The following is a 20,993-nucleotide window of genomic DNA, read 5'->3' as shown; positions in this document are numbered from 1 at the left end:
GTGCTGTATTTCTCCTTAAGTGAAGTGAAGGTTATTACTTGGGTTTGATTTCATCTGTTTGGTTATTTTTGATTTTGGGTTGAGGAGAAGCTGCTCATTTTATGTTTCACATTATTGTATTTTTCACATATGGCAAAAGCATCTACAGTCCAGGACTGATCCTTAAAAGTCATTACAAAATGAAAAAGAAAACTTTAATTATTATACTTCTTTTCTTTTTTAATACGATTTGTTTACTGAGTAAGTATTAATAGGTTTACAAATCCTTGCCATGTAAACATCAGAAACCAAACAATAATCATTATAACCGTGAGCTTTTTTTTTAGAGACATTATACAGAAATACAGTCATCAGATAATTTTATTTCTAAGTCATAGCTGAATCCCTTTATTCTATAAAACTGTGGAGTCATGTGGTTTTATCTCCAGAAGCGTTGGGGATGTTATCAGATGCCACCTAGGCCAAATTAAATATACTCTAACTCCCTAAACTCACTAAAAATTTACTGAGTTAAAATGACCATTCAGTCCAGCTCCAATAGCCAGCAATTTCCTTACAAAAACATACTTGCCCATTGTCACGGCACTTGCATATCTGAAAGTTACGTACTAGAGACAGGATAACATTGTTTGCTGATTTACATTTCTTCAGTGTCCAAAATCTCATTGGCACACTGCATGCTTCAAGGCTCATCTACTTATCTGGGCTTTTTCACAGGAGATGGTTGAGCAGGGAGGATTAGATAGGTGGCTGTGATTTAAAGCTGGTGTATTTCTGCTGCTTGTGTTTTTGCTGTTGCTCTGGGATGCACCTAAGGGCTCGTGAATGGTGCTATATAATATTTTTGGAACACAAGACCTTGGAAGGGTTAGATTGGGATTTTAAGGCACAGGGCCTGTGGGGGTGAGGGTGCAGTGTGGAACTGCCTTAGGAGGAACTCTGGGAGAGATTATGCACAGGGCAAATGCACATATTGCCCCATCTGCAGTAGAGTGCAGCATGTTGTCCCTGGTGCATCAGCCCAGTTCTGTATGATGCATGGGTCTTCCTTCCTGTTCTTTGACATAGCTAGCAACCCACAGGGTATTAGTAGGATTGTCTTGAGAGTGGGGACTGCAATTGTGTCAGGTCCCTGTGTGGGAGGGACGCTAGAAGGAAATGTTTCTTGTACCCTACCTTCCCACCTTCACACCACTTGCAGACCCACACAGGGGCAAGTCACAGTCTGGCCCTGAACAAGTGACAGTCTTGCTTTCCATAAAACACGGGAGACAGTTTGAATTGTGCTGAGAGCAGGGCTTTGCTTCAGAATTTAGGTCCTAGGAGCTACTGAATCCATGAGAATCTGGTGGTAGTTTTACTCAATTGGCCCAGCTCCTGTACAAGTCTAATTAGTTGTGTTCATTCTGACATTCTTTTTCCCAGATTCAGCATTTACAGTGCAATAGTTTAACTTGCTCATAGAGCAAACCTGTCATTAATTAGCCTTTTAAAGTATATTAGGGGAAATGAATGTGATGTGTATTTTTCCTGGTGTTATGGTACCACGACACTGTCCATTTATATCCCTAAAAACATAAGAAAATGATCTTAGTGTGTTAGTGTAACAGCAAGTTGGATGGCACCATTTTGCTCTCCTCATTAAAAAAAATTACTGCTGAGTTATTTGCGTTAACTGCCAATGACTTAATCTGAAGTGTTTTCAGTTGCAGGGCATTTAAAATGTCTCTCTGTAATGTGTGAGAATATGTTGCAACCCAGGAGCAATAATAAATAAACAGACTTTCAAAAACTCTCCTTGGGCCATGGAATGGTCCCAGTAAAAATAGAACATCTGGCAAAAGGCCAGCCTGGATTCTTAAAGTTTCATTTCCAAAAGTGGCAGTAGCAAATAACTACTTTTTTTAAAATCTTCCTTATTTTGCTGGAGTCCTCATTACTAACATCAGGGTGCATGTGTTTTCATTTGTGTGAATAGATTCCTGGAAAATAACTCTCCATGCTGAATCAATGAGTTTCATTACAAACATCTCAATGGTCTGGTTTAAGTCTGTTACCAGTAGGTCAGTAATTGAGGAATTATTAAAATAAGCCTGGGGGCTCATCTGTTTTATGTAGACACCCTGGAGATTTTTGCGTATTCTGATTCCGATTTATCTTTCAACAAATGGCTTCTCTTAAGATGTAGCTTTTATTCTTTTCAAAATGCAATACATCTGCTATTGCATATACTAATGATGCTGACTCTTTCTGTCAATCATCTAGCTATCTGATCTGGCTTAGCCCATCTCAGTAACATTAGGCACCAAACACAGAATGAATGGTCACATAAAAATAGCAAAGACCTCACTCTGCCCCTCCTGTGTCCAGATGCTTTTAGTGGGTCTCTCTCTTTGCCTTTCTTTCCCCTACATTATTGCAGGAAGATCTTCGTGCAAAGGTGAGTTCTGCATTGTGCACCATGTGTGGTCCAGCATCAGCTCATTCTTATCTCCTCCAATGAGGAGTTCCATGGTCAAGGATTCTCCCCCAAGAACGCTGTTTCTCAAGAGCTTTCCACTCGGCTGAGCTTGGAGCAGAATTCTCAACAAATGCAGCTGTCCTGGTGGTTCACATGGTTGACTTCTGGTTTTATTTGGAGAATATTGGGAATTAGGACCAGATGCAGTTTTTTAATGTCTGTTTTTTACATTATAAAAGCTTCCTTGAGGCCATGAGACCCTGACTACACTGCCGACCCTCTGTCCAAACAAAAAATAAATGAGCTAGTCCTGGCAGGCCCCTGCAGTACGTTATCCACACAGACTGAAAGACCTGGAAAATTAGCCCTTCCTAATGGGAGAGGAAATCTCTTGATTTCCAGTGCAGAAAATTCCAGGTGCTATGTAATCATGAAGTTTTATTTGTGAACATTATTTCTAGCCTGTTATTGTTACACAGGCAATAAAATGAATCAAATCAACTTTTCAGGATTAATTAAGGGTGAAGGTTGACGAGATTCTCCAGTCCCACAGTAACTATTGAATGTTGATTATTTGCATTATGGCAGCACCAGAAAGGCGCTAACCAGAATCAGGGCGCATTGCATGAGGTGTTGTAGAAATACATAGTGGAAATAATCGCTGTCCCATGGAGCTCACAACTGATCATGATTTGTTATTTGCATTTCAGTGTTGCCTAAAGGCCCCAGTCGTAGACCAGGCCCCCTCTGTTCTAGGTGCTGTACAAACACAGAACAAAATCTAAATAGACAAGTCAGATAGAGGAGCCAGGAGGGGATGAGTTAATAGGAGCAGGAACTAGAAGGTAGGAAGGGGGGAGGGCAGGAAGAGAGAGGGGAAGACAGATGCATGTAGGGCAGGGAGATTGCAGCTAGTAGTGGAGGGATTCTGAGGGAGGGGGTAGGGCAAAGGGGGTAGCTGAGGTGCTGAGAGGAAGGGAGGGTTGGAGAGAAACATGGAGGACAGGGAGGATGAGGTAAGCAGCAGAGGAACTGTGGGGAGAAAGGTGGGAAATGCCAATCAGCAAAGAGGGAGAGAATGTCCCCAGTTCAGACTGAAGAACACAAGACAAGATCTGCTAAGGTCATTTGTGTCCATGAGGTAGAGAAGGGGCCTCACTCCCTTCAACTCTACTCTCTGCTACGGCTATTTCTGAACCCAGCCCAGCTCCAGCCAAGAGAGTGCTTTGTGGGCTCCATCCCTGAGAGCTACCTACTCTTCCCTTTTGGCTCACCCATGCCTGAATGATTCACCATGGGATAAATGCTCCCTTCTGAAACGTAGCGGCTTTCTCCAAAACCATTCAGCTCACGCACTGTGCACTGAAGCCCGCATCTGCATCAATGTGGAGTGTGGTATCCATGCATATGGGGAAAGTAGCTTACAGCCTCTGGAGATAGCAGAGTCAGTGCATTAAGGGAGAAGAGGAGAGACTGTGAGAAGATGAGCCACTGTGCAGATAGGAGGAGAACAATGAGTTAGAGAAAATAAGATAATTAATCTGGGCAAGAACATGGTCATAGGGCACAACAAGATCCAATGGCTGGAAGTTGAAGCGAGACCAATTCAGACTGGAAATAAAATGCAAATTTTTAATAGTGAGCGTAATTAATCATTGGGCAGAAGTTAACCAAGGTGTGTGATGGATTCTTCATCAGTTGAAGTCCCTAAATCAAGATTGGATGCCTTGCTAAAAGATATACTGTAATTCAACCAGAAGTTATGGATTTAATGCAGGAATTATATGGTCTGTGTCATACATGAGGTCAGAATAGATTATCATAAAGGTCTGATCTGATCTTAAAATCTGTGAATCTGTCATATTTGATCTTGAGAGAGTAAGTTGAAGAGGTTTTGGGTTTTTTTTAAATGTCTTTGTGGTACATTCAGGCCAGAGTTGAGTGAATAATTCTAAGTGAATAATTTATTTGGTGGATTTAATCTCTGTCTATGTTCTCCAGTTATCTGCAAGAAACTTACAGTTTCCTCAAGTTTGTTGTTCAAAAGCTGCTGAACAATCTTTGGGAATAATCCTGGTATGCAGATTTTTCATGTGTTTTTTTTTTTGATATTGTAACCTGATAAATAAAGGATCTGATTAAAATGTGATACCTTGATAAATCTGAGTTTTGTTGGTTAGTTTGGATTTGACATTTAGTTTGCATTGTATTGTTTTCATTCGCTGTCTAGATGAGCTTAATTTTTAAAATTAGATTTCTGGGACAAATAGTTGCATTTTGAGTTAAAAATTCATTTTCTGGGTTAAATTTACTTCTGGGCAGAGGACCAACTCAAAGTCTATGCACCACACAAGTCCTATAGAAGACCTGAAAGTAAAGGTTTAAGAGGGACTTCTGCTGCTTGTCTGCCTAGGGATGAATTCCATCTTCTGTGACTATTATCTAACATAATCTTAAAAATCACTGTTTCCATAAATACTTCTACCTGCTTACTCATTCACTGGACTCTGTGTGGAAATCAAACTCAAAAGGGGAATGAACATGGGAAAGTGAATTTTTAGTGTTTTATTCGAGCAAACTTTAGCAGAAAATGTGTTGAGGGCTAAAACCTGCTCTAATTAGGACATGCCTTATTTTTTTCTTTGTTCTCTTCAGAATCAAGACAATCCTTATTGATACTTTAGCAATTCTTTCACATTTCCTCATGTAATAGCTGTTTACCATCCCTGGTGTAATTTAAGGTCTCCATTTTCAGTTACTTTGATTATGAGTGTTTTTAGAGCCTTGTTTTTCTTAGTAAATGCTGGCAGGACATTGAGGTTGGTTTCCACTGGAAAACAAGTTAAAGGGAAAATGGAATCTGACCTACTAGTCTTGAAATCTGATCTACTTTTAAATTGCTGTCAGGTGGCGAATCTCCTCCAGATTCTAAATATCGATTATTCTAGATAGTAATGTGGAAATATGGCAGTAGTTATAAAATATACTATTCCAGCACCAGGAAATGTAAGAAAAATATCTCAGATTTATTTTTTGTGTATACAGTGGATAGGCAGAGCTTCACTTGTCTACTCTGTGGCAGCAAACTGAGAAACAATCAGACTACAGAGGTGCATATACATATATGTACATAATATATGCATGTGTTTGTGTGTGTGTGTATATATATAAAAGTTGGGCAAGAGAAGTCATGCTCGGACTGAATCACTGTCATTTCACATAAGAAAATGAATAAAGCAAAGAGTAATTTTTTTCTCAGAACTAACCTCATTAGTGAGTTAACATATACTGTGCATTTTTTTAAAAAACCCCAACATTTTATAATATTTTATGAGCTCAGTGAAGACCTTTCAGGGCCTGAATTATGGTGCATGTATTCAAATGATGATTGGTTGATGACACTCAGTCTTTGGCATCCAGCCTAACTACACATTGGATGTGAATTATCAGTGCCATAATTCATCCTGAGTTTTGTCTTTTTATTTAATTAAAACGTACAAGGAAAAAAATAAACAGACAACTAATTAATATTGCCCTTTAAAAAATAGATATGAGAATGTGCACACTTTAAACCCGGTAATCTGCAGATTTTAATCCTTTGCTTGGCTACCATAGGCTCCACCAAACAAGTTTAAAAGGATAGTATGAGTGAAAACCTTAACCATCTTCTGCCTTTCAGTTTGCTTGTGGGCTGCTGAGCAGAGCTTGAGACCTGAAAATTTGTTATGGAATTTCTTAGGGCCTAGCTACATTAGAAAAATTTACCAGTGCAAATTTCTCTAATATAGACAGATGCCTTACTAATAATTATACCACCAAATCACCGTAAATGGTAGTCACTAGTTTCACCCAAACTGATGGGTCTCAGGCCAGGCAATTGCACTTGTCACATCTAGAGTTAAAATACAGTTGAAGTCAGACCTTGTCTAGGTGTTCTGAATTTTTGTAGCCCTAAAAGTTCCATTGTTGCTATCACCAGCATGAGGTGCACTGAAAGCACAGGAGAGACAGACTTCCCCTGGAATTGCAGGGAAAGTTCTTCTCAGCCCCTGCGCCCCTGGGATGGAGCAGACTGAGTCGCTCTTTGAGGATAGGATCATCCTGATATTGTCAGAACCATCCTGATATTAGGGTCTTTGTCTTATATAAGCGACTATACCCACATCCCTGAAAAAAAAGTATCCCGATTTTTCACATTTGCTATCCGGTCACCCTATTTGGGGAGAGCACATCTGCCGTCGGGATAAGGGAAAAGAGCATGCTTAGTGAAGATGGAAACGTCAGAGACTATAGCTGCCAAACTCTTAACAAGCCTCCACTGAGCATGTGCAAACTGAGATTTTCAGAGGTTCATAGCTTCAGCGGATTTTCATGAGGATGGCAAAATCCCTGACCCCAGGGCAACTCCCTAGCCAAATTTCAACTCTCAGCTCCAGGGCATGAGAGAAGTAGAGATTCTCAACCAAACAGTTGTATGAATTTTTTAACATAGGCAAAACAACATATTTTCCCCAACCTCATTCTGAGAAATGGCTGAATCATTTTTGCTGAAATTAAAAAAAAAAAAAAAAAAAAAAAATCAGCCTGAGGCAGGCAGGCAGACAACCAGCATGGCAAATTTCATCCCAAATGATTAAAATTTGACAAAGGTATAAGCACCCTGAAAATGGCATCTTTTTATGGAAAGTGTAAGGCAACCTTAACCAGAGGTGCCACCTATAATACATATACTTATATCTGTATTTTTTTAAAACAGACCACCTTGTACCCTTCCTCTGATGTCGTAGGAGCATATGTTTTTGAAAGAGTAATATTTTAAAGTCCTGATTTAAAGCTACAATAGCAAGGAAGGCTCTTGCCTCATTCACTTTGAATATTTTATGATGTGCAGTGGATGAGGCATCTGGTGCAGTTTTTTAAGGTGCATGATGAATGACGCAGGGCTCTGCAGGATTTATAGTGTTTTTGTAGTAACAAACATCCTTACCTGATTATTAACACCTTAGGATACAGGCACTGAGAGACTTTTAATTGCTAATTATATTTGCAGGAGCTCAGGTTAGATGATCATAATGGTCCTTTCTGGACCTGAAATCCATGAGTTTCAATATTTTGGCTGTTTGTTCATTGTCTTTTTGCATTTCACTAAATTGGAACAATGAAACTAGAGAAGCTAGTATGTCTTTTCTCTGAGATCATGTGCTAGTCAAATTTCCTTTTGTTTCTTATGAACTTGCACAGTGCAAAGGAAATTTAAATGCAAACAAAAAACCCCCAAGTTTTCATTTAAAACATTTTTTTATGAAAACATTTGTATTAATAACAGTTCTTGTAAACCCTTCTATTTGATCAAACTAATATTTGGAGTCTGAACTTCCTGGTAGTGCCACTTTAACTCTCTCAGACCATTCTTATCTTACGTCATTGTCCCAGCTCTGTACCTAATGGACTGAGTTAAGTGCTGCAGTAAGTTAATCACAGTTAAAATGTGTGGGCCTGATCCTGCTTCCACTGAAATCAATGTGTGTTTTGCCATTGACTTCAGTAGGAACAGGACAGTGCTCAGGGTTTATCATGAAAAAGAACATAAGCCCTCATACGCAGTCATAGATTGATGTTTTAGAGAGCTTACATTAGGTGCTGTTTTCCTCACTGATTTCTTTCATTGGTACTATATCCTCTAGGGCAGGCTCTTTATTATGAGTTATGCCTTTGTGCTGGGATCCCCAGTGGTGTCAGCTCATCACTGCCAGCAAGGCTGCACTGAAGAATTCAGAATGGCAATGTGCCTTCCAAAGTGCTGGTTGTTTATGACCTATAGTCTAACATGCTAAGTTGGTTGAGCAAAACACAATTCCAGGGCTGCACGTTGTGCCATATTACCACTGTATTCTACAACGATGTCACAGGAACACCAGAATATTAAGAGATTGCAAGACCGGAAGCAAAGATATTGAGAGTTTCCTCCATAATCCATTTACCCCAATAAACAGTTACTAGGAAATCCCAAAGCAGTTAACTGTTGACAGTTAAATTCTAATCAATTAAACTGTTGACTGATGATTCGTAAAATCTCAAATTTTTCTGACCTTAACATAGGCCTATATTTAGGGTTCATATCTATTCCAGGTTTCTAGGATCATCTCGATTTCAACTGGCTGACCAGGCATCCCTCATCCCCGATGGCTGAATGTTAAATCCCTGTGAAGCAACATCACGGTTTTGATGTGATGGCACATTAAAACATCGTGTTTTGTTAAAGATACGTCCCTCTATTGCATTGTGACTTGAAGATGTAGTCATGACATCAGGCAAACTTCCCAATAGCAGTCCTGCGTGAGGGAATGTATGTCCTTCTGATTCTGAATAGCTTTATTATGTTTTGTTTAAATTCACCAGTGATGATCATAGAATTATAGAAGATTATGGATGGAAAGGACCTCAGGAGGTCATCTAGTCCAACCCCCTGCTCAAAGCAGGACCAATGATGTCATCATTAAAGTTTTTGTCAAAAAAACCCAAAACAATTAAATTGTCAGCATTAAACAATCCATAGCAGTTTTGGCCTGGGCTCCAGAAGAAATTGAAGGAAAATATATCAGTGTTTTGCCAAATGGCAAAGGAGTATGTGTAGCTACAATTAATAGTTAGTAATGGAAGTTGAATGGATGTGTTAAGGGGAGGATTCATCCCTTAAAAATGGGTATTGCCAGCAAGGAAGAAGAATCAACAAATAAATCATTTAAATGTAACTAAACTCTATTAGTTCCAAGTTCCAACATACATATTATTTTGTAAAGATTAATACTGAAACTAGTGATGTTCTCTCTGCAATATAGCCACAGTAGGTGTATCCCACTTTGGTGGTGTACTAGTGGTTAGCATCAAGATAACTTGGAACAGAGCTATGTAGAGTCATAGCTTGGTCATGTTTGGAAAAGGGAATAGAGGTGGGTCCAAGCTGCAAAGCTCAGGTGCAAATATCAGGCCCCAGATGCAAAGTTCACACGTTGGCATACAGGGGGGTTTGGATCCTGGGTTTTGCTTATAAGGGGGAAGCCAGAAGCTATGAAGTTAAGTGCAGTTTGTGGAGATGGGGTTTTGTTTGGGACTTATCTTTATCTGGTAATAAAAGTAAATTAACATTTTTAAAAATCCAAGAACTGCTGAATGAAAGTGGGAATGAAAACAGGATGTGGTTGACTTTCTGTTGAAGCAATGGAATCCTCTATAACATTCTTGAAGAAGCAGTGAATCTGAGGTTACAGCAAAATTCTTTCATCAATTACACCATCAGTGTAATGGATGAAACGGGATTCAATGTCTGACCCTAAGCTCGGTCTCTCAGCGTGTCTATATCTAGCCAATGTCCCATTAGATATCTGGAGGATCATAAATTGGCACTATGCCAAACCCTGAATGGAACCCTTTCTATGGAAACTAAAGGCCAGATTCAAACATACAAACTCATACTGAATAGTACCTACAAGTATTTCCATTGAAATCAATGGAGCTTCTCATATAATAACTTACTATGCAACATCGATTCATAAAATTTATGAATCTGTATCTCATCGTAACTTGAGAATTTCATCTTAAATGTAAAGCCACGGTGGGGAGGACCAAGAAGTTAAAAAAATGGAAAACAATAGATGGTGACTGAGTTTGTAATTTTTCATTTTAAGTGATACCTCTGTGGTTTCTGGTTCTTTCTCATTACAGCTGCATGAAATTTTCATACTGGAACCCAAAACCAGGGGAATTAAGGATTTTGTTGCAAACCCCGAAGGCAGATTAGGTTTTTCTCAAAGGTTTGGTGAACATGAAAGTCCTTAACAGTACACTAGATCCAGATCCAAACTTTATTTCTCAGTAACAGGCACAACTTAAACAAATGGTCCTGAATTTGGTGGATTGAAATCCAAATTTTCTCAAAGTTCACAGTGGGGATTTGTATTCTACCCACTCTTGTGATAGATTCAAACTGTGATCTTGGAGCCAAATCTAGATCTGGTGGTTTAGATCTGAGGATCTGGTTCAGCCTGTCTCTATTTTTGATCAACCTGAGTCAAGTTTTGAACGAACTGGTCAAGCTGTGGTTTCAGGTCGAAACCATGCAAGTTTTTGATCTGAAACCAGAAAAAAAATGTGGTGATTTTGGCTGAATTTCACTTTGCTTCCTTTGAAGCACAGTGAACAGAAACAACAAAATTGTTAAATGGAACCTTCCACCTCCTTAACAAACCAAGTGCCTAACAGCTCTGTTTATAATACCTTTCGTTTTGACACTCTTCCTCGTATAAAACCAGAGGGTCTGATTTGGGTCTCATGCCAGTTTTATACCTGTGTATCTGCATGGACTTCAGTGGAGTTACTCTTTATTTACATTGGTGTGAAAGGAGAATCAAGCCCAATTTACCACCAGATCATGAACTTCCAGTTACTCAAGCCTTTATTTTGCACAATAAACCTAAGCAATGGCAATCTGCATTAGTACATTTTTATGGAACTGCATATCTAACTTGAATTGCCTGTTATTCCTTCTACCTACCTTCTACCTTTTCATAGTCTCAGAAAATACACAGTATTAGTCTGTCTGCTTTCCAATAGCAAATTTTTAATAAGTCTTCTGCTATCAAATGCATTTGTTTCACATTTAATTTGACTGTGCTGATATACGTTAAGGTTAGACCCTACTTTAAAATCCTCTTCTCTCATTATTTCTTTTGTGCATTTCTTATCATTCCAATTGCTGTATACTAGCTCCATAGGTGTGTGCCAGTAGATACAGCATGTCATTTATATTTTCACCCATTTTTCTACTATTTGAACAATACCAATTTATTCGTATTTAATATGAGGAAAAAAAGAAAACAAAAACAGGGCTTTGCAAGGACACAATCAAGATAGATTGCTTGTCTTAGCACAGGGGTCGGCAGCCTATGGCACGCGAGATGATTTTGAGCAGCACTCACACTGCCATTGACACCAGGGTTGTTTATAATTTTTGGTGATGCCGAGAGCGGCTCCTGGCCAGGGCGCTGGGCCCACGTCATGTAGGAGAGGGGTGGGGGGGAAGGGGCGGAGCCGGGAGGGGAGAGTGGCCATCGTGCAGTGCTGCTTGGGACTGGGAGCAGCTCCTGGCTAAGGTGCTGGACCCATGTCACATGGGAGAGGGGCAGGGGGTAAGGGGCGGGACCATGAGTGGGGAAATGAAGACTTGGCACACCACTTCTGAAAGGTTGCCGACCAGCGTCTTAGCATGACATTGGCCCTATGCAGGCGATCAACACAAATGTCTAAGGCCTGTGCTGGCTGGCTGTTAAGTGGTGAATTTCCCTCTTACGACATAACTACATGACCTTATTACTGTCATCCTTGTCTTTCCTTTCCCTTTTCCCAGTATATTTTAAATTCTCACTTGTTTTGTCATGACCGCTCTTGGTTCATGTAATGAAGAGCTTATGATCCGTGTCTTTTATTTGTTTTTCTGAGGCACCTACCATTTGTGCTAGGAAAATTAGTAATTTTGTCTTCCAGAGGTGTAGGAAGGTTGCAATGGGTTATTTCCTAGTTGTGGGAAAAATGAGTTGAGATAGACCCAGGACACAAACAATATATTAGCAGAAATATCTAGCTCTTATGTAGTATTTTTTCATCAGCACATCTCAAAGTGCTTTACAAAAGAGGTCAATATCATTATTCCCATTTTACAGATGGGTAAACTGAGGCACAGTGCAGTGAAGTGACTTACCCAAGGTCACGCAGCAGACTATACTGAATCCTAGTCTGGTTTATTTACAATATAGACCTTTTGGAACAAACATTTAGTGTCAAAAGCAAAGTTCCACTTACAACTCACACATGTAGCACACCACTTCCAGAAAATGGCTCTTGTTCAAACACTCGGCCAGGCAGTATTCCACTGTCCCTTCTTCAAGATATTGTGTATTAGGGGCAAGGCACCTTTCCTAGCAAGCGTGGTGGTGTGATTGGATGGGGAGTCAGGATCTGCTTCTATTCCTGGCTGTGTCACAAACTCTCTGTATGATCTTGGGCAAGTCATTTAATCTCGGTGTCTGAGTTTCCTTAGCTGAAAAATGAGGATAATATTCATTCTGGCCGATCTCCTGTGGCTGATCAGTGACTGTTGCAACCATGTTTGATATCCTCAGATGGAAGGTGCAATGGAAGTAGAAAGTATTAATTTTGTAGTTTTTCATTTTAACCCAAACACATCATTGTTAATTTTATTAGGTTCAGTACCACATGTATCCTGGAACCAAAAGCCCACCTCCTGTCTATGCAGATATTTGTACACACTCCCTTGCTATAATTGCTGAGTAGCTCACATCATCTTGTGTGAAACAGAGAAGTATTAGAATACATTTTACAGATGGGGAGCCAACGCACAGAGAGATCATGACTTGCATACAGTCAAACGGGAAGTATAGGGCAGAACTGGCAATGGAACCCCTGCTTTCTGCGTTCTGGTCCAGTGACTTAATCACAGGACTGTTATTTGTCTCCTTTTAAAATAAATTGTCAGCAGTGACTCATCAGAATGTTCAGCTCACTGAACTGCAGTAGGGCCAGACACAAGCATCTTTTTGTTGAATATGCATCGTACCCCCCAAAGCACTTGTTGTGTTAATGTTACTTCAGATTCCGATAACACCTGAGTCTGGGTTAAATTGCCTTCAAGTAATCACTCTTGGCTGCTCCTCTCCAGACTTTTTCCTTGCACGGTGACGATCAGAATCAGTGAGGGGAAAAAAATTGCTGCTGCTCCAAGTCCTTGTGGTGCAGATATTTGGTAAAGTACATTCAGTCAGATTAGGTAGTGACAGCTGCAAGGCAGACAGTCTACTTTTAGACACACAGATTGCCATAGTAATGAGAAATGCCTCCTTCCCTCTCCATCTGGCCAGGAAACTACACCCCCCCCCTCCTCTAAGACAAGGACCCAGCTATACTGTCATCACCTCCAGCTTCAGCTACTGCTACTCTTGCTACGTGGGGCTAAATGTAACTGCCTCAGAAAGTGCAAAGTTTGTGCCACACCCACCGGCAGCTCATCCCATAAGTGATAAAGACGAAGGCAAACACTCTGCAGTGTGGCTTCATGAATGCCTTGGGCTCCCTGCTCACTTCAGAACAGAATGCAAAGTCCTGGTCTCCATATAATGGACTGGCTCTCGGCTACTGAAGAGTCTGCTCACCCTCGGCGCTCCTCCAAAAGAGGGATGGCGCAGCTAGAAAGACCCAGGTTTAGACCATCAGGTGCTGTGGGGCAGAGCATTCTTGGGGCAGAAACCTGGCGATGAAGCTTCTTGCTTGAAGAGACAAGGCTTTGTCTATCCCGGAGCTTGTTGCACCGGTATAGTTATGCCAATGTAGATGCACCATTGCAAACCCATAGCGTAGACACACTGCACCAGTATACAAAGTGTCTGTACCGGTGCACTTTACCTGGGACTTGCAACACTGGTAATCCATGCAAGAAAGTAAAGAATGCCAGATGCCTTCTTAGGCCCCCTCACAATGCATACTTGGGGTCACAGTCCTGCCCTGAATCAATAAGAGGTAACCACCCATGGAATGTCCATCGATGCAATGCATCATTTAATAGATTGAAAATATATTCCATGTGTTGAAAGTAAATTATAAACAGATTGAGTCTGGGTACAATAGATCAGCTGAAATAAATTCAAGTAATAAGAGCTTTTAATTAAGAGGTAAAGGACTTGTGGGAGGCATGTGTGTGGGAAATCTCAAGTAGTTCTGATTTAAAAAAAAATAGGGAGTTATTCTCTCTGAAGAGGGGGAGGAGAGAGACCTTGTACATAAAAGCACATGCTGTAAATCAGTTTCTAGTAAAGCAATATATCTCAGGAATAAAAACCAAAGAACTGTGTGAAGTGCACAACAAAGCACACAAAGATTTCACAGGGAAACATGCTGTATTCAATCACATTAATTATGGTGTGGACTAAATTTTCAGTGCAGTGAATCCACAGGGTACAATAGGGCCTTGGAGGAAATATGAAAAGACAATCAGTTAATAAAAGCCAGATTCAATAAAACTGTAGCTGCCTTCTGAGGATGGAGAAATAGATTCATTGCACAGCATTTAGGAGACTCTCCCATGGCCAGGGGAATGGAGTCTGGATGGATTGTTTATTGAACGTAGCTCTAAAAGGATTTGGGGCAGCATTCTGTGGGGTATTGAATAGCACCTGCCTGTCCACTGTATCTATTCACTTTTCATTATATAGCTCCTATTTTGACAACCAGACAATTCAGCTATTTTTATGTAGGAGGATTCATATAGGCTGAGCATTCAGACTTTATGCAGATGAAGTGTCCGGGATTGGGAGTGGACAAAAGTCACCACAACTGAGGATGTGGAGCTGCATCACAGCTCCTCCTCCGCAGCTGCAGTAGCCATAGGCTGTGGTACCTCCTTGCCCCTGTGCTAGATGTTATGGCCTCTAAAACTACATAATGGATCCGGGAGCGGAGCCCCTCACTCAGCTTGCTGCTAACCTGCTTTCATAGAGCTACCCTCTCCACCAGCCAGTTTCTGTGGCCAGCACAGAGCCCTCTCTATGGTGCATAGACAACGCAGAGACCCTCTGCATGATCATTCTGGCCCCAGGTTTCCAGCCCTGCTCTCAATGTGGAAGTACAAAGCATAAGTGACACAGAGGGACTCAGAACTCATTAAAGCCAGTGGGAGCCTTTCCATTTACTTTAAACATTTAGTTTAAATGGCTGTTTTCGTCTAGATTTCATTTCAGTTTCCAAGTTGAATGTGTTAATTTCCAGGAGCAGCATTCTCTTCTGTTTCAGCTCCTAACTCTCCTTAGGAAGTGACCTCATATCATTATTCAAACCATTTATTGTTTGGAGTGCCTGCAACTGAATTACCTAGTGTTTGTAGAATGTAAAGCTCCCACCACATGAACATTTAATGACTCGATTATTTTGCCTTAATTAGGTTTGTTTTTAAAGAAGGTTTCAGTGTGTTATTTATTATATGTTAAGTGGTACAGCTTGCAGAAAACATATCACATTAATTTTAGGTTTTTAATTTGTTTGCCTGCTAAAATAGAAATCTTTTATTTGTCCTGGTGGGGCAGTTAAAATCTTTTGCTGACGGTTTTATGATTTCAATAGCTCAGTAAAGACTTCCCGCTTTTGTTTAACAGAGAGTGCCATTAAAAAGTTTTAATGTGTCCCATTCTTTATTTAAGATGGGTGTAGGAGCATGTTATTTCTGGTAGAGCAGAACAGACATATAATGTAGTATAAGTATAATATTGAGATGATTACATTTTATTTTTCTCTTTGATTTATGGAATCCTTTCCCAGTCTGTGTCATCTGGCACTGATCTCATAATCTTTGTTCTCTCATTAATAACTGTGCTCTACCAGAGTCAGTCTGAGGCCAGGCTCACACAACAGTCTTGTAACATAAACTTGTGTCTACGTTGTGATATATGAACAAGTAGGAATGGGTAAAATGGTGAAGCCTCTGGAAGAGGCTGCCCTTCTCCTCTCCCCAGTAGGAATCCCTAAGCAGTATAATGATGAATTAATATGCTGTAGGGATGAGACACACTCACTGTATAAATCTCACACAGACAGGGGAAGGAGAATAGAATCCTGTCCTCTAGCTACAAAAACACAAGCCTTTACTACTAACGGATGAGTCTAGCTGCTGATAGCAGTAAGCCCTTTATAATCTTCCTGGGCCAGCCACTAGACGGCAATGTCAGATGTTAACACCAAGTGCATTACAACGGGACAGTATCAGAAACTCTTCTTATCCTCCATCATCTACTCGTGGGTCTTGCAGGCCTAGGAAGGTGTAACTACCCTGGGCTAGCTCTATCTAGTGAGTCTGGCCCACTGATTTTAATTTGGCCCCTGTCTGAGACAGGATACTGGACTAGATGGGCAACTCTGTTCTAGTATGGCAGACATGATGTTTTTGTTGTATAATTATTACCTTATTGTTTTCAATCAACTTTTTTTGTCCCTTTCGGGTGGATTCAGTGTTAAAAGCAGAACAAAACAAAAAAACTGACTAGTGTCTGTGCTATGGGAAGCCCAAAAAATCCTAATACGTGAGGCTTTTTCCACTTTGTCTGAGCATCCCCAATCTTGTGCTTGAATTGAATCTGATTCTGTACTGTTGGGTTCCTGACTCTCATCAGCCATCATTCAGGGTATGTCTGCACTACTGTCACAGAGTCTAGCTTTAGTCTAGCTAACCTGGGTACCAGAGCAGTGAAGCTGGGGCAAGACGGGCTTCCATGTGGCCCATAGGACTCCTGGGTAATTACTCATTCGCTGCCACAGCTTCATTGGTCCAGTACCTGACCTATCTAGATTAAAGCTAGCTTGGGTGTGTCCGCTCAAGCTGCAGTCGACCCCGTGACTGTGGTGTAGATGTATGGTTAGAGAGTTATAAAGCATGTCTTTACACATCCATATTCCATGGTGTTTTTCAGAGTGTCTGGAGGCGAGCTTTTTGACCGCATAGTAGAGAAAGGCTTTTACACCGAAAAAGATGCAAGCACTCTGATACGGCAGGTGCTGGATGCTGTCTACTATCTTCACAGAATGGGCATTGTTCATCGAGATCTCAAGGTAAGGCCACTCACTTACTTGTATTTTCAGGCAGCATTAATGAGTGTGGGCCCAATTACGCAAAGCCTGACTCACGTTGTTCAAGAGTTGTTTGAGGTCAGATTCATCCTTTGAGTGAGGCTTTGTACAATCCACACCCTTGCTTATCTGAACAGCTATCCAGTGTTTTATCTAGTAGTGTTTTCATCTTGTCTCATGAAGGGCCTGATCCTGCCACCTTCACCAACATTCGTGGTGAGTGGGATTACAGCAAATCTAGCCTGGGGGAAAATGTCTTCCCTTACATTAAGAATGTGAGCTCTTCTGGACAGAAGCATGTGCTTTATTGCTGAAAAGTGCTTTGCAAATTTACAATGTTATATTCAATACTACATACTACAAATAATGAGAGATTAATTGTTTGGAAAAAGTTTACGGATTCCTTATCAATCCCCCTTTACGGTCGGTCATTCCATTGGAGCAAATGTTTTTGTAAGTACTTTATGCACAAGTGATTCTTTTTCTGAAGAGTACGGTGTAATTGTATGATTTTGAGATTAGTCTTTGTTCCTTGCTGTGCGTTTGTGTCATTATAGCAGAATCTGTCATCCCTTCTATTCAAATAATAGCATTATTTCTTCATGGTTTTCTCCTTCCATTTTGAATGCTGCCATTGAGATGATAAGCAGATATTTCTTTATAAAGATTTAATGGTGTGTACAGCTAGATAAAACCAGTACATTTAAGCGTTGGGTACTGTGAACAATACAATAACAGAAGGAATATTTTTAATAAAACAAATAAGAGTGAAAGAATGGCCTTGTGGTTAAAGCACTGAACTGAACTGCAAGTTAAATCTAATTCCTGCCATTAGCTTAGTTTTCCTGGGTCAATAGCTTAGTCTTTTCCTGCCTCAGTTCCCCATCTTTATTATGGAGGTAAGAATTCCTTGTCTTCCAGGGTTGTTGTAAGGATAAGTTTAATTAGTGTTTGAAGTGCCCATTTACCCTGGTGATGGGAGCAGAGCATACTTGGGTAGGCAGAGATTAGAGATAGAAAATGCTTTTTCATTTTGAGATAGGGTTCACTTTTCTCTTCAGAGTATAGGACCTGTACTGTTTTATAGAAATTAGTGGATTTGTTGCCTATTGGAAGACTCTGAGGAGAAGTGATCTCAGCCAGCAGTCCCCTGTTGTTGATTTGGTGGGACTTTGTAACCATCTCTTGTCCTCAGCTATTGATACTCTGTCCTCCTCCTCTGCATTGTCCTCCCAGGTCACAAAAGGGGGAATCCACCCTAAAGGGAGGCCAGGTGGAGTCACACTGGCATTTAACTGGTGGTAAGAGAGTCGTGAATGAAGCTCCATATTTTCCATGGGTGGTTTCATTTTTTATTCCAGGCTTGTAAAAGCAACTTGCTGCTGCAAATCTTTGTTGAGTGGATGGTAAGGTCTGTGCTGTGCTTCACATTGGCGGGTTTGTCTTAACTTCACATAAACATGGCAATGATGAGTGGTGGTGATGCTTATTTTTCACATCTGAATTTAGTGCTGATGAAAAGTGCCAGTTGGGGGAAAATGATAAGACTTGTCCCAAAACGTGTGGGTGTGGCAGGCAAAACAGAGTCGTTTTAAAAGTAACACTCAGCATTGCTATTGCACAGGTTTTGAATGGGACAATGTACAACAGTGGCTCTTCATGGCAGATAGAGTGATTAACCCTGATTTGGGTTAGTGACAGTACAGTTTTTACCTTCTTCTATAGTTCATTGGTTCTGCTTCTGGACCGTTACAGGTTGGTAAAGTTTAAGGGCTTCTCTACACACAAATAGCTACAGTGAAGACATTGTCTACGCAGACAGTAGGGGCTCTCCCATTGGCGTAGATATTCAACCTCATCGAAACGCGGTTGTTGGGGGTGGGGGGAAAGGGAGGATTCTCCCGTCGACCTAACACTGTCTACACTGAGGGGTAGGTCAGTTTAACTGCATTGGTCAGAGATGTGGATTTCTCACACCCCTGAGCAATGTAGTTATACTGACCTAATTTCTTAGCATAGACCAGGCCCTACAGTTTTGCTGCCCCAATTCCCAAGTTCACACTGGGATAGGGTACTTCTCCACACCACCTGCTAACATACCTGTGACGGGCCAGAGTGCTGGGCAGCAGACGACCCTGTTCCAGAGAGGAGCCCAGCAGGTAGGTTCTGGGAATTGTCCGACTCAGCATTTAGTGATTGGAGCTGGTGATTCCCAGCTAGCGGATGTAAAAGTGGGCCCAGTTCCATCAGGGAACCTGGGCCCAGCAGAGTGCTGGAGTGTACATTGGAGTTGTGGCTGCCACAGAAGGCTGCAAGAGAGCGAGCAGGTCTTGTGGACCCCTAGGCTGGGGAAGATACTGACCATTACACTGATGGAAGCCAGAGGGCACCACAATCAAAACTGGGAATGGGACTATTACTTTTTGTTATTGTTCCATGTTTTCTCTTTTGTGTTAGAGAACAAACAAAGCCCTGAGGAAAGAGCTATGAACTGATCTGTGCGTAGCTGATTGTTTGTCCAAGGCTGATGATTGGCTCCACCAACATAGAGTACCTCTGAGCCACTTGTCCTGTTACCAGTCATCTGCGCCGTCCAATTCCCATTGGGGGTCAATTATAGAATAGAATAATACAAGGTAGAAATGGAATCACCTACTTCGAGTCAGGATTGCTCCCTACACTGCATTTCTAGGAGAAATCGGGAAATCCTTGAAATCAGTGGCAAAACTTGCTTTGACTACAGTGGGTCAGGATTGCACCCTTACTGTTTCGTCCAGTTTAGTTTGAAAATTTGAAAAGTAATAGTGTTTTCACCATTTCTCTTTGGATGCATTTGCTTAGTCTCACGCATCTCACTGTCCGCACATCAGCCTAAACTGTCCCTGTCTTAATTTTATCCCTTCATTCATACCTATATAGTCAGACCTACTTTGTGGTTCCTGAAGTCAGAGAATCATTCTTGACATTCCTGTCTCAGTTCAGCAATTTTGCCCATGTACCTTTCCATGATGTCATCACATTGAGTCCCAACAGTATCACTGTGACCCGTCTGTGTCCAGAGCAGCCACCTGAAAATGCCAAGGTCAGGGCAGGCTGCAAAAGGAGAGCAGATTCTCCCAGCACTGGTGGGTGGCACTGAAGCCAGACTTCCCAACCAGCCACAAACTGTACCTCTGAATCCCCACAGAAGCCAGTACACAAATGCACACAGCCCCATTTACTGCATTTCAGCTCCAGGCTCCCAAATCAGCACTAGGTCCAGCAAAGAGACTAGTTATTCAAACTCTGTGCTCTTTACTAAAAAGGTTCCCTCTGACCTCAAGGGGTCAGCCACGGTACCAGTCCAATATAAGTTTGGATCTTACCTAAAATACCACACCGCCAGCCAATCCTTTAGTAACTAAAACTAAAGGTTTATTGTAAAAAGAAAGAAATAAACCATAAGAGAAATGTTAAAGGATTAGAGGAAATCAGATACATACAAATGATTGAAAGTCCACATACATCAGGTTTCTAGAAGAAATGTGGAGTTGCAGGCTTGTATAGTCTCCTCTGGTATACATCCAGTACCTGGATGGGCCTCAGTCCTTTGTTACACAGCTTCAGATGCAGATGACTTGATCCAGAGGTAGGTAGGTGGCTGAAGCTCAGGATAGAAGGCAAAATGGTTTCTGTGGTTTGCTCTTATATACCCTCTGTTCCTGGCCATGTGGCCTTGTGGAAAGTTACAAGAACTAAAATGGAGTCCAGAGTCACATGGGCCAATCCTGGTAACCCTTCAGGTATATCTTTAGTTTCTTCCTGGGCCCCTTGCATCTGTGAGAGTCTTAATGGGCCATTAAACAGGCTATTG

The 20,993-nt window shown here is 41.1% G+C and overlaps 1 protein-coding gene across 1 annotated transcript in view; it reads left to right on the top strand.

Moving 5' to 3' along the window:
* Positions 1–20,993, top strand: part of CAMK1D (calcium/calmodulin dependent protein kinase ID) — a 298,770-nt gene that overhangs the window by 219,017 nt on the left and 58,760 nt on the right. The window contains exon 4 of the mRNA XM_067534910.1: positions 16,984–17,122. Within this exon, the coding sequence (XP_067391011.1) occupies positions 16,984–17,122 (139 nt within the window). The remainder of the gene's footprint in view (positions 1–16,983; positions 17,123–20,993) is intronic.

Source organism: Emydura macquarii, unplaced genomic scaffold, assembly GCF_026122565.2.
Source record: "Emydura macquarii macquarii isolate MOO-44397 ecotype Brisbane River unplaced genomic scaffold, CSIRO-AGI_Emac_v2 contig_3470, whole genome shotgun sequence".
Taxonomy (NCBI): Eukaryota; Metazoa; Chordata; order Testudines; family Chelidae; genus Emydura; species Emydura macquarii.
This window is presented reverse-complemented; position numbering and strand designations above follow the sequence as displayed.